Below are 26,078 nucleotides of genomic sequence, written 5' to 3'. Positions count from 1 at the left end.
CAGTTGTGAACCTGGTTACAGTGAACCTCTCCTTGTAGAGAAATCATTCTGCAAAACAAATTCTTTCATTCTATCTACTCCATTACCATAGCGTCTGAGCACCTCACAATCTTTACTGTATTTATCCTCACAACACCCCTGTGAGGTAGGGCACTGATATTATCCCCATTTTACAGATGGGCAAATTATCCCCATATTATCCCCATTTTACAAAGGGGCTAGATGACTTTCTCAACGTCACAGAGGAAATCTGTGGCAAAGCAGGGAATTCAGTGCAGTCTCCCAAGTCCCAGGCCAGCACCCTGACCACTGGCTCATCCTGCGTCTCCATTCCAGGAAGTTTGACTGCCCCACAGTGACGGCTGCACCTTATGTTATGTTGTGGTTTTTGTCCTTCTTTGCCACACAGAACCAAGGGCCCGATACGGCAAACTCGGAGTCACAGCTTGAAGGATTGGGCTCTGACTGCATTCCCATCCCTCAGATAACACATTGCCTGTCCAGCCAAGCCACTGACTCAGGACCCTTTCTAAAAACTAAAATGCAAGTATCATTTCAGGTTTGTCCCCTTCAATGAAATAAAGGCAAAAAGGTTTTAGAAGGTGACCTGGACATACATCAACAGTAGGGGTTTCTGAGACGCCCTGAGGTGCAATGTCCTTGATCTTTTGCTCCCCGGGTAGGTCATGTCTTGGGAACAACCGTGTTCCAAAAGGCATCTCCTTAAAATAAGATGAGCCGAACAAATGGTTCCACCCCTGTGCTAGGCGGAAATGTTTCTTGTTCACAGTGTCAATCATTAAGTGCACAGCTGAGCATCTAATTGCATCCTAGCTTTTTTTTTTTTTTTTTTTTTTAGATCAGGTGCATCGTGTGTGTGTCTGTGTGTGCACACATTTTCAAGTTAAGGAAATGGTTCTCTGTTCCCTAACATGCAAATTCCCAGTACACTTTATGCCTTGTTTGATTAACACAGCCTCTGACCTTAGTTTCAATTCCTGCTTCTTAAAACCACCTATTATTCATCCCCACTACCAGATGAGGAGAACGCCCAGGTGTGACGGAAATTACATGTAGTGATGCCATCTTGGAGCCTTGAAACTAGGGTTGCCAGGTGTCCGGGGTTTTTTTGGAACGTCCAGTCGAAAAGGGACTCTGGTGGCTCCGGTTGGCGGAGGGCTGGCAGGCTCCCTGCCTAGCTCTGCACGGCTCGCAGAAGCAGCAACATGTCTCTCTAGCTTCGAGGTGCAGGGGCGGCTAGAGGGGTTCCGCGTGCTGTCCCCGCCCCATGTGCCGGCTCGACAGTTCCAATTGGCCAGGAACCACAGCCAATGGGAGCTGCGGGGGCAGTGCCTGAGGGCAGAGGCAATGCGCACCATGCAGAGCCGCTTGGCCATCCCTACGCCTAGGAGCCAAGATATATGTTAAAAGAAAAGGAGTACTTGTGGCACCTTAGAGACTAACCAATTTAACCAACCAATCTAAGGTGCCACAAGTACTCCTTTTCTTTTTGCGAATACAGACTAACACGGCTGTTACTCTGGAAGATATATGTTGCCACTTCTGGGAAGTCCCCGAGGTAAGCACCTCCCGGAGCCTGCACACTGCACCCCCTCCCGCACCCCAACCCCCTGGGCCAGCCTGGAGCCCTCTCCTGTACCCAAACCCCCTCCCAAAGCCTGCACCCCGGACCCCCCTCTCACGCCCCAGCCCTGAGCCCGCTCCCACACCCAAACTCCGTCCCAGAGCCTGCACCCCCCCGTACTGCAACCCCCTGCCCAAGCCCGGAACCCCCTCCTGCACCCTGAACTCCTCCTTTCTACCCCACCCCGGAAGCTGCACCCTTAGCCCAGAGCCCGTACCCCCTCCAACACCCTGCCTCAGCCCAGAGCCCCCTCCCACTCTCCGAACCCCTCAGCTCCACCCCCAGCCCCGAGCTGCCTCTTGCACCCCAAAGCACTCAACCCCAGCCCCACCCCAGAGTCTGCACCCCAACCCCCTGCTCCCGCACCCTGAACCCGTTATTTCTGGTCCCACCTTGGAGCCCTCACCCCCTCCTGCACCCCAACCCCCTACTCCAGCCCAGTGAAAATGAGCAAGTGAGTGAGGGTCAGGGGAGCGAGCGACACATGGGGGATGGAGCGAGCTGGGGCGTGGCCTCGGAAAAGGGGCAGGGCAGGGGGCGGGGCAAGGGTGTCCGGTTTTGTGCGATTAGAAAGTTGGCAACCCCACTTGAAACCTTGGGGGAAAGAAGAAAGAGGCTGGGGAAACGAAACGCCACGAACGTGAAGGTTGAAGCTTTGGCACAGGAGTCACCTTGTGGAGCTCCGTGTGGGTCTGGCACCAGCAGTTTCAAACCATGCTGTTTACTCTGAGGCGCTTTGGCTCCTTCTTCCTTGTGTCAGCTTGAGCTTTTTCACCGCATTGCTTGGACGTGCTTCATGAGGGCCTTTCTTTTTCCCCACTCTTCCCATAAATTATATATTTGCATGTTACAGAGAAGCAGATGATCTTTATTATCTGTGGATCTTATGGGGTTTTTTCCTGTTCTCTCTCCCCCATCTCAAAAGGTATAGACTGATTTCCTTAGGTGGAATTTCATGTTAACACAGTGGCCTGTTCATAAGAGGAGACTGTGTCTCATTTCACTGGAGGGCCATGCAGTGCTGTATGCTCAGAGAGGGTTTCCAGGTGCAGCAAGGGAGAGTTTTATCGCATATAAGGAAGCAAGTGCACCTTGCCCGTTGCAAGGCATCTCAAAGCAAGTTAGCAACGGACGTTTAATTGAACTGACTCTGTTTTCTCTTTAATTCTTGCCAGTGTGTATTGCTAAATTTCCTTGGGGGTGGTGTTCTCAGCTCTGGGTTTGTTATTAGTTAATGCAGCAGAAGTTCATTCCTGTGCAAGACAGGAATTGTGTGGGGGAGGGGAGCAATCGCGATTAAGATTCCTGGCGTCTGGTCCCCATCCTGCACACAGCACTTGTAGGACATGGATGGATGTTCCCAGTTAGTGTTGAAGCTTGTTGATGCCTACGGCAGTTGCTGTGTTATCAAGCTAAATCTTACGATTTTTCTTCCTGTGTAATGGGAAAGTTCCATTTCTCCAAGTCTGCTGGAGGCAGCTGCTAACTTGTGTTTAGTTCAAATACAGCCTGTTACAGAGGAGAAACACGGCTCTCAAACACATGCAAAAGGAACACCTCCTTTGTTTAATTTGTTCGTAGCACCTACCAACTTCATGGCCCCTTGCACGAGGCACTGTATTACGCACGTATGAAAAGACAAACCATGCCCTCACTAGCTTACAATTTCAATATGCTAGATGGGTGAAGGGTGGGGAAAGTGGCACAGCATAAAACAGATGATTGGGAATTAATAAATAGAAAGAGTACAGGACTTGACAAGGGTGACACAAGGAGTCAGTGGCAGAGCTGGGAATTGAACCCGCCTCTCCTGAATCCCAGCCCAGTGCCTTAGCCACAAGATCCTCCCTTTTCCCCGTTCATCTCTACTAAAGATGAATTGTGTATTGAAATTGTAACAAGAACATTGTAAAATTCAGGATCTGGCAAACTGAAAAAACTTCCAGGAAATCCATCATTGGCAACCTAGGAAAATCCTCACCTCCTCTCGCCTCACACTCTCTCACTCCTTATCTGCTCCCTCACTCGAAATGGTCAGAAACTTACTGGCATGTATTTTCCCCTCCCTTGTATATTTGGCTATAACTTGTGTTATCATTAACTAACTATATTACGACACACTGGTTCCTGAGTCCACAGCTTGAAGACCTTTGAGTGAAATCCTGGCCCCACTGAAGTCAGTGGGAGGTTTGCCGCTAACTTCAACCAGAGTTTTACCCTTTGTGTTTCAATACCCCCATTCCCACTCTAAGAACAGCATAAAGAACCACTGTTCATAGTTAAGGCCTTCAGTCCACCCTTCCCTCACCCAGGTCTCCTGATGTTTTTCAAGGAATATAGTGCATATCACCTGTAACAGATGAAGCACAAAGAGAAGAGGCTGAAAACGCTTTCTGAAGCACATTGCAACATCAGGGTTTTTCTTTTAAATCTTGTGTCTTGGCTGCCATGGAGGTGAGGAAAGAATGCTGGGGTATGTACTTCTCCACAGTGTCCTTACCGGCAGAATTTTTGTAGCAATGGACAGATAAGAGCTAGTAGGCTAAGGCTCAATTTGGATTAGATGGTGTTGATTCTGGGGGAGTGAGGGAAACCTCCAGAGGAGGAGCCAGAAATTGATTTAGAGGATGGTTGGAGTATAGAAGTCCTTAGATCATAGGATGCTCCATGAGTTTCCTCCTTAAGGCTTCCTTCTTTCATGAGACAGACACTAATCCACAGTATTTAAAGGACTTCTCCACCATTACATTGTATAGCTAAGGATGATGATTGAGGTTAAAATGTTTGACACCACTTCTGGTTTCCCAGTGCTTCTTGTCCTTTTTGTGTCTCCCTCTTACGCTGAATAAGCCCCTCAGAGCAAGACCTGTCTGTCTGTGCGTTGTACAGCATCAGGTATATTCTTGGCCTTGATAAATAATCATAAACTTTATTTCAAAAGGATGAAGGGCTGGGACAATGCTGCCAAGGTTTGAATCTGTAATTCTAGATGTTCTAGGGCACCGTTTCTCAAACGGGGGTCCCTGAGGGTACCCGAGGGGGCTACATGGGCCCCGTTGATCAACTCCTCCCCCTTCTTCTATCTCCAGGAGATTTGAGGGGCTAAAATTCCGGCAGTGCAGCGGGGCTAAGACAGGCTTCCTGCCTGCCCTGGCTCCGCCCCACTGTCAGAAGCACCTGGCATGTCACTGTGGCCCCTGGGGGGAGGGCAGGGGGTCTCACGCATTGCCCCTGCCCCGAGCACCGACTCCGCAGCTTCCATTGGCTGGGAACTGCGACTAATGGGAGCTGCAGGGGCAGTGCCTGCAGGCGGGGCAGCGCACGGAGACCCCCTGACCACCACCACCACCCCACCCCACCCCGCCTAGGAGCCGCTGCCAGAGGGATGTGACGGTTACTTCAGGCGGCTCCCGAAAGCAAGGGCCACCTGGCTGGAGCCAACACCCTTCACCCCCTCCCGCACCCCAACCACCTGCCCCAGCCCAGAGCCTGCACCCCTCCTGCCCCCAAACTCCCTCCCAGAGCCCTCACCCGCTCCTGCACCCCTGCCCCAGCCCAGAGCCCACTCCCTGAACCCCAACCTCCTTCCCCAGCCTGGTGAAAGTGAGCGAGAGTGGGGAAGAACGAGCGATGGAGGGAGGGGGGATAGAGAGAGCAGGGGCGGGAATAGGTGGGGCAAGGGTTAGGCCTTGGGGAAGGCGTGGAAAGGGGGCGGGGCCTGGGGCTGAGCAGAGGGACTTGGGGGTCCACGAAAAAATTTAAATCAAAATGGGGGTTCTCAGATAGCTAAAGTTTGAGAACCCCTGTTCTAGGGATCACATACCACTTACCCCATCCCCTCTGTGCCTCACTTGTGTCTACATGTAAATCCAGTGGAGGGAAAAGTTGAACAGATTGTCCAATGCTCCAGATGAGGTTTATTAGGCAAACCAGTGTTTCTAAAGTGAGTGCCTTCTAATAAATGTTATCTTCAGGGAAATACACCAGCCCCTACATAAGTAGTTAATGTTACTGCCTCAGTGTTGGCTTATAAAACAACTTTATCACGTCTGTGACGATAATGATTAACAAGCTGATTTACAAGGGTGGGGTCACAGAGGCATTTGGCAAATTTACTGTCTTGCAGTGGCAGTTATACAGTATCTGAGTTTTACGTGTTCTCACCTCTGTAACTGAAATACTTAACCCTGGACTGCTCAGAAGTTTTGCAGTCACATGAATGAGAGTGTGCAACTTGGCCTCACTTGTGTGTTTTTAGTGGCTCAGGAAGCTAAACATCTAGTAATACAAGTTCAGAAAATTTGGGATATTCCTGGTTTTCTTACCGATGTTTATTTTCTGATCATTCTTCCACCATGGAATAGTGACAATGGCCCAGATTTTTAAAGGTACTTGGGTGCTGCTGTGCTCACTGTTGCAATGCCTCACTGATTTCAGAACCTTAACCGCAAGTGCCTAAATCCCTTTAAAATTATATTTAGGCTCCTAAATCACTGAGGTGTTGCAACGCCAAGCACAGTGACACCTAAATACCTTGTAAAAATCTGGGCCAGTATGTTTCGAGAGATGACATTACGTGATGTATCATGGTTATTGTCATTGTGTCACACCTCAGCAGGCACGTGTGGCATACATCTAGCATACAGAGACATATAGAGAATTCTGCCCTTAATTCAGGTTGTACGAAGGTTTCCACTGAAGTGCTGCTTTTGTCCTCGCATCCTCATTTTCAAATGTCGTATGTCCTTTTTTAAAAAATCCTTTCTTTTTTTGAAGTTTTCTATTTTAATTTTTATCCTATGGTAACTCAGAAATAATGGCCCACCAAGTCCAAACTAGTTTGATTCAGGAGCCCTTGATGCAATCGAATACAGTGTGACTTTTTCAGACGTTCAGGTGCTTATTTTTTGGAGTTGCTCATCTTGGAAATAGGGATATATGAATTCTCTGGTGGTCTCGTGCAAACTTTATACTGTTTACCAAAAGTCTTGACAATCTTTATGCAGGTCACCAATGATATTGGTGTCATCTGTCCTATGCAAACATCTGGTGTGCTTCACAAAGTTAGCCAAAGGTACACAAGGATTGCTGTACATCTGATAAACCCCACAAGTACAAATCATACATGGACTTCAGTGGAGGTTACAACTCTGGTTCCTGAAATATTCTTTCTTATCTGGCATTGTTAGCAACTTCCTCCCGCGTACCCCCACCCACCCACCCACCCACCCACACACACACACACACACACACACACACACACACACTGGGGAAATGTGTGAATGCTCTAAGTTTTTTCAGACATCTGACAGTTTTTAGAAAGGGAACCAAAGTGGCATTGATGCAAGGAGCAGGAATTTCTGTGATTCTGGACTTGAGTGTGAGGATGTGTGGATGAAAGGGTATTGAGGCACAAACTGTTAAGCTTTGCAAGTTTTGTCAGCCCCCTTCATGGAGCTTGGTGGTCTCAATTTGCAGGGAGTTTGGCCAATCATTTCTTTTTGTCCACTTCCAGTTTCCAGAGATTCACTCTCCCAGTACATCTCTGTTGAATAAAACCATCTGAGTTGGAGGGTAATTCAGTCTCCATCTTGTCCAATCGATCCTTGGGCTCTCTGTTGAGGTTGCCAATGCAAGGGTGCCAGTTACAATGTCTGTTCTGACTGGAATGTCTGTTCATGGGGAACTAAACTGAGTCTACCAACAGATCACCAAATAGTCACCTACCGCTCATACTTTCAGTCACCAGCCACTGCGGCTAGGCTTGAACCAGTGATCTAGAGGTGAAATGCTCTGCTACTGTTTAGCTGAGCCATCCAGTCCCCTAGTTAATTTTTAATATTAGAAAAATTATTGCAACATTGTGTTCACACTTTTGTAGTGCGGATGGATTGTGCAACCTTCACTCACATAGGTAAGCACTTACTCATACAAGTAGCCTATTGACTTCAAGGGGACTAGGATGTGAGTAACTCCTCATCAGTGTCAGTAAGGGGCTCTTACGGCATATTTCTCTGTTTACAATAAGAATTTGAATTACAACAGATTAAAAGCCTATAGCTGAAAGATATTCAGTGAAGCTGGGCAGGACAATATTTATTATATATATTAGTCTAAAAGGACAAGATAAAGAAGTGAAAACCGGACTAATTCCTGCTATAGAAGAGTCAGGCAGCCATCAAGGGCAGCAGTCGTACTGACAAGCAGTGAAGCTTTCAACAAGTTCACGTTACCATTCATGTTCACATTAATCTGATGTCCACAGGGATTTCAGATTGAACAATAGCCCTTGCTCCCTTTCATCTTCAGCATCCTCCAGGTTTTACAAAGCTTGGTTGCTCCTTACAAATTACATCGAGGCTACTACCTAACCGAATGAACAACGCAACAGAGAGAGAGAGAGAGAATACAGAGAAGAGAGACGTGCTTGAATTACATGTTTTCATAATTTCTTGACTTTGCTGGGGGTGGCTTGTGTGTTTTAAAAGTCACCTAGGACAATTCCTTTGTCCTTTCTGGGCTGGGAAACGTGCCATTTGTTTGGTACAAGAAACAGCATGCATTTTGTTGATCAGAGCTTGTCTACACAGAACGCTAGTGCACAGCAAATCAGGGTGTGAATCTACAGGTACTAGCTTGCCGTTCGAGTGACATCCCATTACTCCTGTAGTTGTCAAGGAGGGTGCTGTAATGTACTATAATCGCACCAATTTTAGAATAGCCATGAGGGGATGGCTCAGTGTCTCCAAAATCATTTACAGATTGACTAATTGGGCCATTTTAGTGAGGGAACTGCTGCGTGTTAGCTGGGACCCCCCTCACCATAAATAAATCCTGACACTCTCAATGTAAAATGCAGTAAGGAAATTGTTTTAAAACATACCTCCACCACGTTTTTTAACACGCTGCAGAGTTTGACTTAAAAGGCAGACTTTTCCTACACCCTCAATCTGTGATCCCCACCACAGGTGAAGTAGAACTTAAACCCCAGCAATGGTTATTTTTTGGTTAAAATTATCTGGGAGATTTTAAAGCTTTTTTCATTATGTGTTGAGACTCTTATATTACATACAGCACCTAGCCCAGTGGGGCACCGATCTCAGTTTGGTGCTACTGTAAAACAAATAACAATTATTATGAGGAGTGTCATGATTTCCAGTCTCCAAGTTCTCCTGCTCCAGTGAGTGGCATGTGGCTTTAAGTTTTAATAATATAGCTTAGCAAGATTTTCTGTCTCATATAAAATCAAGAGGCTCCATTTTTTCCCCTCAAACATAGAAACCAAAAATTACCAGCCGTGGTCACATTACTGTAATGGAATAAATGAGCCCATGGTAAGTATTCTATGAGATGTGAAGAGTCCTTTTTCTTTTCTGTTCTGGTCAGGTTCTTATACCACACATGTCCCCGTGGGGTCTGAGCGCCTTCCAGTAAGGCAACATTTGCTATTTTAAAGAGCTTGATTGATCAGTTAGATGGATTAATGATGGGTTTGGAAAGAAGTGTCCTCCCTCACGCTGCCTTTTTCTCCTAATTATTGTGCTTTTCCTTGCAGTGGGTGTAAATGTTGTCGATTGGCCAAGGGAGGGTGGAAGGGGAGAACTGAAATAGGTGGATCGTGTGAGCCTTTTTCCAATCCCACAGACCATCACTGGCTGCGGCACTTGAACATGACACTGCAGTTTCCCTGTGCAACACATTGAGTAATAAACAGCTGCACTCGAGCTGTGGTCTTGAGAAACCAACATGAGGCTCTTGCTCGCTCTCCTTTTTCTTTCATATAGTTGTAATTTTTGATCGCTCCGCAAGAAAGCTTCAAAGCAAATTGATGCTGCCTCCTACCCTAGAGTGCCTGAGGAGGAAGAGCTCTTCCTCACCAGTGCACCTACCCAGAGGCCAGGCACAGTGTGGAGTGCAGGGGGTTCAGTTTGCATTGCTGGCCATCTGGATGGCCCCTGAAGAGTTGTTTCTATGCCTGGGGAGGACCAAGGCCAGGGATCTGCCCTCAGTGCACTTGGATGGCTGCGCTGGGGGGAGCACCGGTTTTACAGATGTAGTGAGTGGTGCCCCTCCCCATGTGCCCTTGGGCAGGGTATCTCCTCCTCAGTGAGCTCTGGCACCGGTTAAGAACTACAGTCAAACCCTTCTCGAGCACTATGGCAACTGGTCTACAATGCCAGCGCTGGGCTGCTCCCCACCCAATGAAAACCAGACTTGTGGGCTTGTAAGTAACAAGTATGGCCTCAATAGGCTGTCACATCGCAAAACTAAGACGTGTTAGGTTGACATGCAAGCTGGGCTGAATAGAGGCCTAGTGAGTGAATGATCGACACTGGCTCCTGTCGTGGGCACCTCAGTAAAGTGTTCAGGCTTCTAACCTGTGATGAGTGCTGATGGGGCACTCCTGTTTTCACCACAGTCACACAGGCCAGTGCATTAGAGCCCCTCAGGTTTGAAATCTAGGCATCTAGCTGCTTATTTAGGCAGTTGACTTCAGCAGAAGCTGTAATCCCTCAGGCTCCTGATTCAGGGGGCTATCTTTGAACACCTGGTTTGAAACTGTGGGCCACAGTCTCCTTAGTTCGTCTTGGAATGCACAAGCGCTTCTCATTGGTGGCTGGACTTGTGTTTCAGATGTCCCTTACCTGCTCTGAAAATGGGCCATATCCTTTCCACCTGCACTCACCAGGTTTTCCGTGGAGGGGCACTGAGAGGACGCACCCTCCACTAGGATGCAATGAAAGAAAACTTTAGCTACCTCATGTCTTAACACTAAAAGCGTCTACTGAAATATGGCTGCGTTGTTGCAGCACAAGATGAACATGACTCAAACATATAACCAAGGGACCACGGTCTTCTGTCTTGAGGAAAACAGGCTGGTTCCCCTGGGAAGGACTCTGTGGCTCCTCTTTCTTTCTGCTTTTAACCCCTCGGGCTTGATCACCCCCCCCCCCCTTTCTGTAGGGGACTGAGAGGAAACAAAGTCTGCTATATCCCTATCTGACTAGGTTCATTTAACACACCTCCTCCTTTCCCCATCTATATGTTTTCATAAGGCTCAGGATCTGTTTTCAGCATATATTTGCAGGACTTTCATCCTGGGACTCGGTCTTCCTAGTGCTGAAATGTCTAAAAATCGACGTCTTGGGCCTCAGTCTCTCTCTAGAGAGTGCTTGGTTACAGGTCCCATGCTCCCTTTCCCTCAGCCATAAGATGCCCATTGCAGAGGCATTATGGTGAAACTGTTTTCTGGGACCCATAGTTAAAAATCCACAGATTGCAGGGCCAGATGGAGATCAGTATTGCATTCTCATGAGATACAAACATTAAAATGAAAAAATTGCAAGGAAATGTCCTATCCACTGATCAGCAATGGTCTGTGATGAAGTGAAATGACCCTGAATTTGCAGACACTAAAAATGGCGATAATGTCAGTTTGATGTTGCGTTTTGTCCTCATCCTCAAATGCCGTAAAAGAAGCTATTATTCATATTACAGATTGGGGTGCGTGTTGCTTTTGAAAAGTGGATCTTCATTGCAGTAACATGTATACACACCAGAATTATCAGTCAAGCCAATACACTGCTCTGATAAAAAATGTTTCATGGAAAATATACATCAACTGTCCTCACCGTTCTGGCCATCTAGGCTTTCTCACGGAGACCATGCAAGTCTTTGTGGACAGAACTGGTTTGCCATTAGGTGATGCACATTGTACATCTGAGTTTAATCCCCAGCTCTGCCATAGTCTTCCTGTGTGATATCAGTCAAGTCACATACTGACTCTCTGCCTCAATACTCCATCTGTAGAATGAAAATACTTCCTTTCTCCCTCCCTTTGCCCGTCTTGTCTATTAAGACAGAAAGCTTTTTAGGGAAGTTACTGATTTTTACTGTATGTTTGCACAGCTCCTAGCGCATTGGGGCCATGAATTCAATAGAGGACACTGAGTTACATTGGAATACACATTAATCATAGTAATTTGCAATGCATTAGTAAAACCCAAATTTTGCATTTCTCTGGGTGTCCTGTCTAGTCTAAGTCTATCTTGTGTAGATTGTAAGCTCTCTGGAGCAGAACACTGTATTTTGTGTCTTGTGTAGACCTGAGTCTGTTGTCAGTGCTTACTAAATACAAAAAAATAGAATATAAAATTGAAGTCTTAAGTCACAAGGCCAGCTGTATAACGATTACCAAAAGTGATATGGGTATTGAGTAAAACCTAGATGGACTGTCTGCATGAAGTTAACATAAGATGAAAGATTAAATGGCTATAGGATTGGCATTTTGATCTGAACTTTTTTGTCCTACCTCAAATGTGAATTAGGAAGGACTAAAAGAGTCCAGTTATCCAGATATTGGCTGGAATGTTGACCCAAAAATGGCAATACTGGGTCAGACCAGTGGTCCACCTAGCTCAGTTCCCTATCTGTGAGTGTGACCAGTACCAGATGCTTCAGAGGGAATGAACAGAACTGGGCAACTGATCAAGTGATCCATCCCCTATTGTCCAGGCCCAGCTTCTGTCACTTGGAGGTTTAGGGACACCTGGAGCATGGGGTTGTGTTCCTGGCCATCTTGGCTAATAGCTATTGATGGACCTATCCTCCACCAACTTGGCTAATTCTTTTTAGAACCCATTTATTCTTTTGGCCTTCACAACATCCCATAGCAGCAAGTTCCACCGGCTGACTGTGCATTGTGTGAAGAAGCACTTCCTTTTGTTTGTTCTAAACCTGCTGTGTATTAATTTCATCTGGTGACCCTTAGTTCTTGTGCTATGTGAAGGAGTAAATAACACTTCCTTATTCACTTTCTCCACACTAGGCATGATTTATAGACCCCTGTCATATCCCCCTTCAGTCGGGTCTTTCCTAAACAGATCAGTCCCAGTCCTTTTAATCTCTCCTCTTAAGGAAGCTGTCCCATCGCCCTCATCATTCTTGTTGTCCCTCTCTGCACCTTTTCCAATGCTAAAGTAATCTTTTTTGGGATGTGTGACCAGACATGCACACAGTATTCAAAGTGTGGGCGTACCAGAGCTTTATGATATCGTCTGATTTATTAGCTATCCCGTTCCTGACCCTGGTACTTCACACTGCGTCACCCTAACTACATTGATCTAAGTGCTACGCTTCTCGCGGAGCTGTAGTTATTAGGTCGGTGTAGTAGGCAACTTACATCAGCGGGAGCAACATTGTACTGTAGACACTTACAGAGTTAGGCTGACATTAGCTGCCTTACGTCAACCTAACGCTGTAGTGTAGACCAGCGTAACTATCCAGGTGGCATCGCTCAACCTCTGAAATGCATATAGAAGTTAGTGCAGTGCTGTATGAAGCAACAGCTGTATCTTGCCCATAGCACCAAGCACTTGCTACACCCTGTTCTGTGTGCTGGATCAGTCCTTAGATCCCTAGGAGTATTGCAAAGGATCTTTTCCTGTTCAAAGGGGTGCTGTTGGGTGAGTGCCCGTGTAGCGTAATGGGTTAATGTTAAAACCAAGCCTCGCTTTACTGATGTGTAATTTGCAGCATGTGCCGTCAGGGGCTACAACATTATCCGTGCCTTCCTGTTAGAAAAATGCCTGTAAGTTATTGCCTTTGCTGAAGCTGTGTGTGTACATTCCATGCGGCGGAGTTGGAAGAGCCTTTCTTTGGGGGGGTTGCTGCCGCTCCCGGAGAGTTAACGCTCTTTGAGGTGCAGAAATTGAAGCATTTCCACAGGCTTGGAGAGGGAGCAGGGAGTGAATGAATCATGGAGAAGTGTTCTTTACATGACAAAGACGAAACTCCGGGCCCTGCTTTCTCCTCACAGGTTACTTGCATTCTGACACGGACCTGATTTCTTTTTGTTTTAATATTTAAACAAGAGTCCTTCAAATATACATAATAACTCCCTCCCCCCATTTAGCCAGTCCTCTTAGTCTGTTGGTCCCAATTATGGTTTTCTGGCCAAGGTTTTCTGACTGGTGATTGGGGGCAACTCAGCTGCTCAGTGCCCCATGTAAAAGAGGCCTGACTTTCAGGCCGTGCTCAGCACCCACCCTGAAATTCAGGTCCCATTAAGGTGGCTCGGGTTGGGACCCAAAAAATACCTGAGGCACCCCAAAATCACTAGCCATCTTTGAAACTCTAGACAAGACGTTTAAGCAACACAGCGGCTGTGTCTCACGCTTCTTGGATGCCTCTAAACTTCCGTCCTCCACCCCCCCACCCCACCCCGCTTAATTTGGACTTTTGACCCTCTTGAGTTTGAAAGCAAAAGATCTTACTTTCGTTCTAACACTGCAGCATTAACTTGTTGCTCCTCAGGTTTGGATCTTCCTATAAGGTTAGTGTCAGTGCCTTGAACCAAGCCTTCATGTTCCGTTACATGCAGTGACCTTTCTGAATTGTTTATGTTCCTCTATAAGGGATCTTCCTATGCCAGGATGCAATAGGAATGTCATTTTCCCCTCAAACATGAGCAGATGTCCTATCTGTAATGCTAGCAATAACATCGCCGCTTCCTGTTCTCGCAGATGTTCTCAACAGTGCAGAGCTTTGGCAAGGAGGGGACACTTCCATTCAGTGGCATCCATTAAATTTCCTTTCCTGCTCATGTTCTCCCAGTGATGGTGATGGGAAGGGTGGTGGGATAGAATGGGCCTTAAGAAATAACACTGCTAGACAGAGATGAAGAATGCTACTGGGATTTGTATTCACCAGCTTTGCTTTCAGAGTAACAGCCGTGTTAGTCTGTATTCGCAAAAAGAAAAGGAGTACTTGCTTTGAGCTTCACCTTGGCCACATTGGCTTTGTATCAACTTGAAATATCCAGTGAAACTCAAGTGGTATGAAACCATGTGATTTAAAACCGTTGGGCAAAATGTGTTGAAAATCCATGTGAGCCCAACCTGGCAAGTTAGGCACACTTTTAAATATGATCCTTCATCTATTTGGGAGCTGGGGGCATCTTCAGCATACTCCTTTAAAAAACAGTTATGATGTTCCTATTAACTGTAGGTCAGTGTGAAATCCTACGACACATTTCTACCAGTAGTCTAGCAGGCTGCCATTCACACCATGGGAAGAGAGGGGAGGAAAGGTATCATATGAGGGCCCTGTGCTTTGCTCATTACTCCCTACACTAGCAGAATTTCTTAAAGTTCATGAAATTTTGTCTGAAGAAGTATTTTGCCTGAAGCGCCCTTACTGAAAGGTTGTCACTGAATCAGAAATTTAGAGGAGTGGTGTGGCTAGGGGCTTAATCTACATGACAGTTTTTTCACACCAATAAGAGAGTGCAAATCACTTCTGATTGCCTTACACTATTGTCTGATAGTGGATTGATGTGGGTCTTTTTGACTGGAGAACTGGTCACTTAAGGGGAAACTGGCATTTCCTTTGAATAATTTATTTTAGAATTCATCTAGTTGTAGAAAAGAATAAATACAATGTTGGAATGGTTATCGATGTACCAAAAAATCACCTCTGTTAGAATTAGAAACCTCCATTTGATCAATGGGAAAAACAGATTTGGATGCAGAGTTGTGTTTCGTGATAAAAGTGAATGAAGAGAAAATTTGGATTTTAAAACATCATTGGAGGTTGGGCCAAAAAAATATGAATAAAAAGTAACAGTAAAGGAAAAGAATTTAAGGTAGTTTCACAGATCTTTCTGCATTTGTGTTTATATGAAAGAATGAAACTCTTTCGGTGTTTTCGGTGAAACTACACGGTGGGGTAGTGTGCTCTGTGGGGGTGTGGTTTCTAAAGGCACTACACGTTGCACATTAATTGGTCTGTGTGACCGCCACTGGTGTGCACTAAAAGTTCCCTAGTGCACTTTAACAAGGGCACTAGGAAATGATTAGTGTCCACCAGCAGAGCCTGCCCAGACCAGTTAGTGCATTTTAGAAATCACACCCCCTAGAGCGCATTCCCCCGTGGTGTAGACAAACCCCTATCTTATCCCATCGTGCCTTGGTATTTGAACATATGTAGTACAAAGAATGATCCACTATTCAGTAATGTTGTTGCCATATATACACTTAACGGGGGAGCGATCACATGAATTTTCCACTTTTTACCATTGTCAGTTCTGCACAGATTTGACCATTAATATTACTTTGACCATACTTGTGATTTTCATGCAGGTATAAATGAGAATTATATTCAGATTATTTCAAGTTTCAGAGTAGCAGCTGTGTTAGTCTGTATCTGCAAAAAGAACAGGAGGACTTGTGGCACCTTAGAGACTAACAAATTTATTAGAGCATAAGCTTTCATGGGCTACAGCTCACTTCATCGGATGCATAGAATGGAACATATAATAAGAAGATATATCATATATATATATATATGTATATATCTACATACAGAGAAGGTAGAAGTTGCCATACAAACTGTAAGAGGCTAATTAATTAAGATGAGCTATTACCAGCAGGAGAAAAAAACTTTTGTAGTGATAATCAAGATGGCCCATTTAGACAGTTGACAAGAAGGTGTGAGGGTACTTAACATGGGGAAATAGATTCAATATGTGTAATGACCCAGCCACTCCCAGTCTCTATTCAAACCCAAGTTAATGGTATCTAGTTTGCATATTAATTCAAGCTCAGCAATTTCTCCTTGGAGTATGTTTTTGAAGCTTTTCTGTTGCAAAATTGCCACCCTTAAGTCTTTTACTGAGTGGCCAGAGAGGTTGAAGTGTTCTCTTCTTATTTCTTATTTCCAGATTATTTCAGCTGGCTGTGAGTAGACACTTCCCTGTCTTAATGAAAGTGAGACAAACCTGTCACTGTTTCAAGGAATCCTGCTCCTTTATGGGTTTGTTAATGTCATTGTTTTCTTCTTCCAGGTCATTGAAGGAAAATTGGCTCCTTTCTTGGGGAAGGTAATCAAGTTTGCCACCTCTCATGTGTACAGCTGCAGCCTTTGTAGCCAAAAGGGCTTCATCTGTGAGATTTGTAACAATGGAGAGATCCTTTACCCCTTTGAGGATATTTCAACAAGCAGGTACAGTATGCTTCCTTTCATATGTTTTACCTGTATGTCTTATCCTCTCAAATTCCAGGTCAAATGACATTCCATTTCAGCGCTTGTGGGGAGTGGGCCTCACTAGTTCGAAGTTAAGGATGTCTGCCCTGGACTTGTGTTCCGGAGAGGCCATCCCTGAGCCTGCACGCAGATAGATGGAGAAGGGCCACTTTGTCATTTATCTGGTTCAAAAGGACCTAAAGCCCCATTTCACATAGCTCTCAAACACCTGTAGATCCCACTGCTAACGCTCAAAAGGATAGAGGTGCCCAGGGGCTGCTTTGCAGCAGGAATACTTGAAATCTCCCTGTGGCTAAATACAACTGAGTTTGCACAGGGCCCTACAAATCCAAAGCTGAGGTTGACTTTTTAGGTCTTTCTTGCCTTCGATTTCACTGGACCTATGGAAGAATGTACCCATGCGTTATTAGATAATAATCACCTCTTCTGAGTTACAGCCGCTTCCTTACTGTGGGGTAAGGATATAACTGATACTCTATTGTCCGTGTGTGTATACATAGATTTATATTGACATCCACGTGTACACATATGCACACACACAGACAGAAGTCATCTCACCCACCCACCACTAAAATATAGCTGCCTCTAGGTGAGAATACAACAGCTGTTTAATAACAGTCTGGGAACAGGAAGTGAGGATGGATAGTGTATCCAGTTGAAATCACATGGACAATCTAACAAGGCTCAATGCAGTAACCCAAACTGGAATTTGACCAGAACACTGGAGCAATGTTCTTACTTTTTCAAGAAGTTTCTTGGGTTTAGAACAATCACAAGAAGTAAAGACCTTGAATTTCTTATCCATCAAGGCAATGACACCTCCGGCAGTATAATCTGTCCTTTGCAAATACACCGTCATCTTAATTTATTGTCAGGTTGCATTAGTAGAATTAAAGCAACAAAAGTTAGAGGAGCCTACTCTGGGGACGATCAGGATCAGCTTGTTAAAAATTCAGCGTTGAGTTGACAAAGATCTCTGTGTCAGGAGTGGCCAAGGCCAGCCTGTTGGGGGTTTCAGGCTGACATGTCTTTCAAAGAGTATTTGCACATTCTTTCTCTGAATTCACATTCCAAGAAATGTGGAGACAAAGCGTGGGACATAAATTAAACAAGGTGTGCAGTTTTGTTTTATAAATGGTGTGCAAGAAAAATGTATCTGGACGGAGAAGTTGGAAAGGGAAAGACTTAGATGAAATGGCGTAAGAAGACTATTAAGACCGTACTAAACAATTAAAGATATCCACAAAGCATGATGAGAACAGAAAAATAAGTAGTGAAATAGTCAGGTAGTGAAGCTTAATTGAAGTGTGTATGTGTACACAATTTGCCTGTTGAATGTTTGATTGGCCACCAAAGCCCTGGCGTTTGTAGTGTCAACAGCCTGGCAACTGAAACCAGAGACTGCGTACCTCACACTTGCAGAATTTAAAACTTTCCTGAAACAGGTAGCATTTCTCAAAGGGCTAGTGAAAGCCAAGTGAAACAGCTCCTCTCTCTATTTGTACATGCAGAGGTCAGCAGTTATTTTTGTTCAAGTGGCACAATGCAACAAATGCAAAATAATTATTGAAGTCATGCCCGCCAAAGGAAGCTTTCTTCAGTAACAGGTTTAATTATAAAAAGAAAAGGAGGACTTGTGGCACCTTAGAGACTAAAAAATTTATTTGAGCATAAGCTTCCGTGAGCTACAGCTCACTTCATCGGATGCATTCAGTGGAAAGTACAGTGGGGAGATTTATATACACAGAGAACATGAAACAATGGGTGTTATCATACACACTGTAAGGAGAGTGATCACTTAAGATGAGCTAATACTGGCGGGGGGGGGGGGGGAGAGAACGTTTTGTAGTGATAATCAAGGTGGGCCATTTCCAGCTGTTGACAAGAACATCTGAGGAACAGTGGGGGGTGGGGGAGGGGGGAATAAACATGGGGAAACAGTTTTACTTTGTGTAATGACCCATCCACTCCCAGTCTCTATTCAAGCCTAAATTAATTGTATCCAGTTTGCAAATTAATTCCAATTCAGCAGTCTCTCATTGGAGTCTGTTTTTGAAGTCTTTTTGTTGTAATATTGCAACTTTTAGGTCTGTAATCAAGTGACCAGAGAGATTGAAGTGTTCTCCGACTGGTTTTTTAATGTTATAATTCTTGACATCTGATTTGTGTCCATTTATTCTTTTACGTAGAGACTGTCCAGTTTGACCAATGTACATGGCCGAGGGGCATTGCTGGCACATGATGGCATATATCACATTGGTAGATGTGCAGGTGAACGAGCCTCTGATAGTGTGGCTGATGTGATTAGGTCCTATGATGGTGTCCCCTGAATAGATATGTGGACACAGTTGGCAACGGGCTTTGTTGCAAGGATAGGTTCCTGTGTTAGTGTTTTTGTTGTGTGGTGTGTGGTTGCTGGTGTGTATTTGCTTCAGGTTGAGGGGCTGTCTGTAAGCAAGGACTGGCCTGTCTCCCAAGATCTGTGAGAGTGATGGGTCGTCCTTCAGGATAGGTTGTAGATCCTTGATGATGCACTGGAGAGGTTTTAGTTGGGGGCTGAAGGTGATGGCTAGTGGCGTTCTGTTATTTTCTTTGTTGGGCCTGTCCTGTAGTAGGTGACTTCTGGGTACTCTTCTGGCTCTGTCAATCTGTTTCTTCACTTCAGCAGGTGGGTATTGTAGTTGTAAGAATGCTTGATAGAGATCTTGTAGGTGTTTGTCTCTGTCTGAGGGGTTGGAGCAAATGCGGTTGTATCTTAGAGCTTGGCTGTAGACAATGGATCGTGTGGTGTGATCTGGGTGAAAGCTGGAGCATGTAGGTAGGAATAGCGGTCAGTAAGTTTCCGGTATAGGGTGGTGTTTATGTGACCATCGCTTATTAGCACCGTAGTGTCCAGGGTGTGGGTCTCTTGTGTGGACTGGTCCAGGCTGAGGTTGATGGTGGGATGGAAATTGTTGAAATCATGGTGGAATTCCCCAAGGGCTTCTTTTCCATGGGTCCAGATGATGAAGATGTCATCATTGTAGTGCAAGTAGAGTAGGGGCATTAGGAGGCGAGAGCTGAGGAAGCGTTGTTCTAAGTCAACCATAAAAATGTTGGCATACTGTGGGGCCATGCGGGTACCCATAGCAGTGCCAGTGGTTTGAAGGTATACATTGTCCCCAAATGTGAAATAGTTATGGGTCAGGACAAAGTCACAAAGTTCAGCCACCAGGTTTGCTGTGACTTTATTGGGGATACTGTTCCTGACAGCTTGTAGTCCATCTTTGTGTGGAATGTTGGTGTAGAGGGCTTCTACATCCATAGTGGCCAGGATGCTGTTTTCAGGAAGATCACCGATGGATTGTAGTTTCCTCAGGAAGTCAGTGGTGTCTCGAAGATAGCTGGGAGTGCTGGTAGCGTAGGGCCTGAGGAGGGAGTCTACATAGCCAGACAATCCTGCTGTCAGGGTGCCAATGCCTGAGATGATGGGGCATCCAGGATTTCCAGGTTTATGGATCTTGGGTAGTAGATAGAATACCCAAGGTCAGGGTTCCAGGGATGTGTCTGTGTGGATTTGTTCTTGTGCTTTTTCAGGGAGTTTCTTGAGCAAATGGTGTAGTTTCTTTTGGTAACCCTCAGTGAGATCAGAGGGTAATGGCTTGTAGAAAGTGGTGTTGGAGAGCTGCCTAGCAGCCTCTTATTCATATTCCGACCTATTCATGATGACGACAGCACCTCCTTTGTCAGCCTTTTTGATTATGATGTCAGAGTTCTTTCTGAGGCTGTGGATGGCATTGTGTTCTGCATGGCTGAGGTTATGGGGCAAGTGATGCTGCTTTTCCACAATTTCAGCTCGTGCATGTCGGCGGAAGCACTCTATGTAGAAGTCCAGTCTGCTGTTTCGACCTTCAGGAGGAGTCCACCTAGAATCCTTCTTTTTGTAGTGTTGGTAGGAAGGTCTCTGTGGATTAGTATGTTGTTCAGGGGTGTGTTGGAAATATTCCTTGAGTTGGAGACGTCGAAAATAGGATTCTAGGTCACCACAGAACTGTATCAAGTTCGTGGGGGTGGAGGGGCAGAAGGAGAGGCCCCGAGATAGGACAGATTCTTCTGCTGGGCTAAGAGTATAGTTGGATAGATTAACAATATTGCTGGGTGGGTTACCATTGCTGTGGCCCCTTGTGGCATGCAGTAGTTTAGATAGTTTAGTGTCCTTTTTCTTTTGTAGAGAAGCTGTAAATGGCTTGTCTAGTTTTTGTAAAGTCCAGTCATGAGGAAGTTTGTGTGCAAGGTTGTTTTTTTATGAGAGTATCCAGTTTTGAGAGCTCATTCTTAATCTTTGAAGGGTCTCCAACATTGCTCTCCTTTTTTAGCTGTTCATTTCTTTTGTTCCCCTCCCTCCTCTTCGTTTGCTAATCCTTGCTTTTATCCCCATCCGTCCCCAGCCTCACCGCTTTCCCTCCTCACTAGTTTTTTCCCTCTCCTTGCCAATACCCCATTCTGCCTTGCAGCAGAGCAGGAAAGAGAAACTAACCAGATCCTTTCAATTTAATGTTCCTGCTCTATTCCATCTGCAACCAGAGGCAAGTGACATTGACAAGTGAGCTTGTATATTTCACTTGGTGCTCCACCAGCACATGGGGAGCAGAGGGAAAAGCAGAAACTTTCATATATGCCACTGTCTGACACACATGACAAAGATTGCTGATCTAGCCTCTCATCATGGTGATAGGCATAATATAAGGACCTACACAGATAGATAGAAATAGTTACAATACACAGAATAAACTATACCTGTGAGAAGAGAAAACCAGAACAAGATTCAGAGAACTTGGATGCTCTTACTCATCTAAACCTGAAGACATGACTTGTGCTGTACTTTTTACTGGAATATAAAACAACAGGCCTCTTAAACAACTATTGGTGCAAATTTAGGGCAGGTCTATTCTACGGGGTTAAGTCGATATATATTATGCAATTCCAGCTACGTGAATAAAGTAGCTGGAGTCGACGTTGCTTAGGTCAACTTGCTGCGGTGTCTACACTGCGCTGGGTTGACGGGAGAAACTCTCCCATTGACTTACCTTATGCTTCTCGTTCCGGTGGAGTACGGAGTCGATGGGAGAGTGATCAGCGGTTGATTTAGCGGGTCTTAACTAGACCCTCTAAATCAACCCCTGGTGGATCGATCGCCGCAATGTCAATCCACTGGTAAGTGGAGACAAGCCCTTAGATTTGTAACTTAGATGTTCTGTTACAAGGTTCACAAGACTATAATTAGGTTTCAGTTGCAGTTTTCACTTTCAGTTGCACTTTTCTGGGATTCACTCATTTTCTCATATTCTTGCCCCCAAGTGTTGCAACTCATGGTACCTATGATCATCTAGACTCTTTGGTGCCATGCTATAGATGTGAAGATAAGAAGAGAATGGCAGCTTTAACTCAGAAGCCTAATTTTCTTTGGTGTTGCTTGTCGGTTTTTGAGTATGCAACTGGTTTTACTAGCAAATTGAACTGGATTCTTCACGATCAGAAAGAGGCGCATGGCAACTTTTGCGGCCATCATCAGTGGCATGTGGAAGAAAAGGAAGTATTTGGGGCTGGCTGAAAACGTGGTCACCAGTGTCCCAGAGGACCAAATTCTGCTCTCAGCTGTCCCAGCACATACCCACTGAAATCAATGGGATTGCACTGGTGTAACCCAGAACAGAATTTGGACCTTAGTATTGTTTTAGCTTCTTTTTATTAAATTTAGGGTAGAAAACAAGTAATAAACTGATCTGCAGTTGATGGCAAAAATAAGTTGTTCTTTGTTCAGTGACCCCTTCATTAAATGGTTGAAAGGCAAAGTGAGTTTGTGTGTCCTGATTTGGGTATGGAGTTGTTTTTGCCACAGCCTGGCCTTTCTGCTTCCTACTAAATAGCTCACACACTTTGGAGGGACCAGAGTAACAGCTGTCATCTCGCTCCGCAGTTCTCAACGTGGGGTCTGAGGCCCCCTGGGGGCCACAAGCAGGTTTCAGGGGGGTCCCCCAAGCGGAGCCACTGGAGCCCAGAGCAGAAAGCCGAAATCCCACTGCCCCGAGCCCCGCTCTCCAGGGCTGGAGCTGAAACCTGAGCAACTTAGCTTCGCAGGGCCCCATGTGGCATGGGGACCCGGACAATTGCCCTGCTTTCTGCCCCCTAATGCCGGCTCTGGGTTTTATACAGTGGGGGGTGGAACAATTTGTATAGTGGAGGTGAGAGCCATTGAACCCTGTATATGATGGAAGCCACTTCAAGCCAGGGGATGCGGCTGCATCCTCGTCCTGGCACCTATGCTCTTATATGCAGAAAAACAGCCGTTGTGGCACAGCTGGGCCGTGGAGTTTCTATAGCATGTTGTGGGGGCCTCAGAAAGAAAAAGGTTGAGACCCCCTAGTCTAGCTCAGTGAGTCCCAACCTTCCAGACTGCTGCAGCCCATTCAGGGGTCTGCTCTGTCTTGCGTACCCCCAAGTTTCATCCCCCTAAAACTACTTGCTGACAGCATCAGACATAAAAATACAAAAGCGTCACCCCACATTATTACCAAAAAATTGCTGACGTTTGAATTTTTACCACAGAATTATACAATAAATCAATTGGAATATAACTATTGTGCTTACATTTTAGTATATAGTATACAGAGCAGTATAAACAGGTCATGGTATGAAACTGTAGTTTGTACTGACTTTAGTAGTGCTTTTTATATAGCCTGTTCTAAAACTAGGCAAATATCTAGATGAGCTGATGTACCCCCTGGAAGACCTCTGCGTACCCCCAGGGGCACACGTACCCCTGGTTGAGAACCACTGATCCGGCCTTTTCAGACCCAGCTAGACTTCAGCTTTCGAGGGCCGTAAACGTATGCAGAGTCTCATGTCAGCTGAGGCAGAGGAAAGTCTCATTCCAAAATATTCTCCTTTGTTTTGAGTTGGAATTTGTGAAGGATGGGCCCTTGTTTAGACAGAGGTATCTAAGAAAGAAAGGGGGAAGCACAAGGGACCCCTTTTAAAGGACTGGTGTTTCTCTTTGCTCCACTTGTTTGCTCACCGTTCATTTTTGTCAGTCCTTGAGCAAACAGAGTGAATACCTGGATTATGCACTCATCTGGGTTTGAATACACATATATTACATACCCTCCTCTCACTAATCAGCATGACACATTCCTTTGTTGGCAAATGGTTCCAAAACAAACACAATCAGTTCACTTAATTAGCAGGTCTGTGGGCCATGCTTGGCAGTCTTCTGACATCCGGTTCAACAATACAGAACAACAGTTTGCTGTCTTAGCTGTGCTGGAGGGGAGGACTTACAAAGTTATAAGCTTTTTAAGGGTATTTCCTTTCTGTGGCTTCTCTTGGGAGGCAGCCATCCTGTGCAGAATGTAAATAGGCCATAGTCCAGAAGCAGCAAAATACAAATTGGCCAGTCATATTGGAAGCCTCTTTCAATTTACGTTTGATTTCCCTGTGCTGGTTCCCCTCCTCAATAGCTATCCTTTCTTTATTTAAGTAAGTGCTCATCAAGGATCTTTCTAAACTTCATAGACTCTGCTTCCTTTGGGAGTCCTTTAAATAATTAGAAATGTATTGAAAGCCCAATCAGTCATTTTAAACTCCGGGGGCGAGATCCTCAGCTGGTATAAATTTAGTCATAGTACCATTGGCTTGACTGAAGCTATTACAATTTACGCCAGCTCAGGATCTGCCTTCTCTTTTATTGCTTGGAGTTAAAATTTATTCCAGACTTAAGTTTAGTGCAAAAAAAAAAAAAAACCCCAACTAAACAACTGATCATCTCCTATTAGGTTGTTAATTTATTGACCAAAATGTCTCAAAGTAGGCTTTAATATCCCTGATTGTAAATGGGTTTTCAGAGTTGTCCTCTGTTTTGTCAGTACCTGGTCACTATACATGGATATAATCTGCTATTGCTTACTCAGCTCTGTGGTGGAAAGTTTATTTCTCTTCATCCTGAAATAAAATAAAATAAATAAATCAGAAATGAAAACATAACATCCTTGTGGATGTAAAATTGTCTATAATAACTTATTGTGCTTATTTGTATTACGACCCAGAACAACCTTTTAAAACATCAGGGCTGTAAATCTCATGAATTACCTGGGAAAATTTCATTGATTCAGAAATTGAATGAAATGGTTAATTTGTGTCCGATTCTGCCACCCTTAAGTTGAGTTGCACCTTACTCCATAAGTAGTTTTATTAGGACTTCACCCAAAGTAAGTCACTTCTCACCGTGAGTAGGATTATCCTTTGTAAGGGTTTTCTCTCTTTCTACTTAGATAAAATGTTATGTCTTGTGTTTAAGGTTAAGTTTAATGCTACCCAGTGAATAAGGTCCTGATCTTGCCAACACTTACTTACATGAATGATTTTACTCCTGTGAGTAGTCTCCTTGCATTCAGCAGGCCAAGTCACTCACTTGTTGGATGACTTCGTATTTTGGTGAAATGTGTTTTTGTATCTCTATTTTAGAACTGTTGAGAGTGGTTCTGTTATGTCAAGGTTAAACTGTTCTAACTTTGCAAAGTTAATGTTCTCCCAATGTCAGGTAAGGCATAAAGTTTTAAGGTAAAAACATAAAAACTTAGGTTTAAAATAGCAGTGTTGTATCAACCACTGTAGATGCCACTGTAAGCTTAAGCCACATTCCTGCAAAGACTTATGCATGTTCCTAACTGTACACCTTGTTTTACAGAAGTCAGTGGGACTAGTCACAGTCCATAAAGTTAAATACACCTGTAATTCTTTGCAAGATCGTGGCTGTATTGTGTTATGGCTGCACTGCCATTGGAGAAAAATGCATTTGAGCCTTTGTGGGAATATCAAAGATCTATGCTGAGTACAGATACTAAAAGGCATCGCAGAGAGTACTTCCAGAAGGGCTAGATTTTCCAAACAGGTCAGCGTACCAACTGCTGATCTGTCGAAAATCTGGCCCTAAGTGGCACGTCGACTGCAGAGTGTTGAGCCCTGTTTTTTTTTTAAACGGTGACCTTTATCTAGATACCTAAATGGGAACTGAGTCCTTTTGACAATCTGACCCCATGTGCATCTGTCATATCTGCTCAAAATCTTGTGGACCAAGCTTTGGTTTTGGTGTCTTTGCAGAGTTGTACCGTAACTATGTAATTGGAATATGCAACTGGAAAAAGGTTGAATAGTTACCTAGGCCTACGTAACACAGTGACTTTCCTAACAAGCATTGTATTTTGAAGAAGCATTCATTTAAAAGGTAGATTTGAGAGTCTCGGTTCTGACTGCTACCTTTCATTTTTACCTAGACCTTCTTTACTAACAAAATTATCTTGGCTAGACGTGTCCTGCATAAAACAGACATTGGGCCCAGTCCTACAAACACTCA

The 26,078-nt window shown here is 44.8% G+C and overlaps 1 protein-coding gene across 5 annotated transcripts in view; it reads left to right on the top strand.

Moving 5' to 3' along the window:
- The window catches only part of PLEKHM3 (pleckstrin homology domain containing M3), a 133,702-nt gene that overhangs the window by 86,120 nt on the left and 21,504 nt on the right, over positions 1-26,078 (top strand). For all 5 annotated transcript variants that reach the window (XR_012154375.2, XM_073306631.2, XM_073306629.2 and 2 more), the window contains exon 7: positions 16,491-16,648. Coding sequence is in view for 4 of the 5 variants with exons in the window: in XM_073306631.2 (XP_073162732.1) it covers positions 16,491-16,648 (158 nt within the window). In the remaining variant the exon portion in view is untranslated. The remainder of the gene's footprint in view (positions 1-16,490; positions 16,649-26,078) is intronic.

Source organism: Lepidochelys kempii, chromosome 11 (genome assembly GCF_965140285.1).
Source record: "Lepidochelys kempii isolate rLepKem1 chromosome 11, rLepKem1.hap1, whole genome shotgun sequence".
In the NCBI taxonomy this organism is placed as follows: domain Eukaryota; kingdom Metazoa; phylum Chordata; order Testudines; family Cheloniidae; genus Lepidochelys; species Lepidochelys kempii.
Note: the sequence above shows the minus strand (reverse complement) of the source record. Positions and strands in the feature narration are given on the sequence as shown.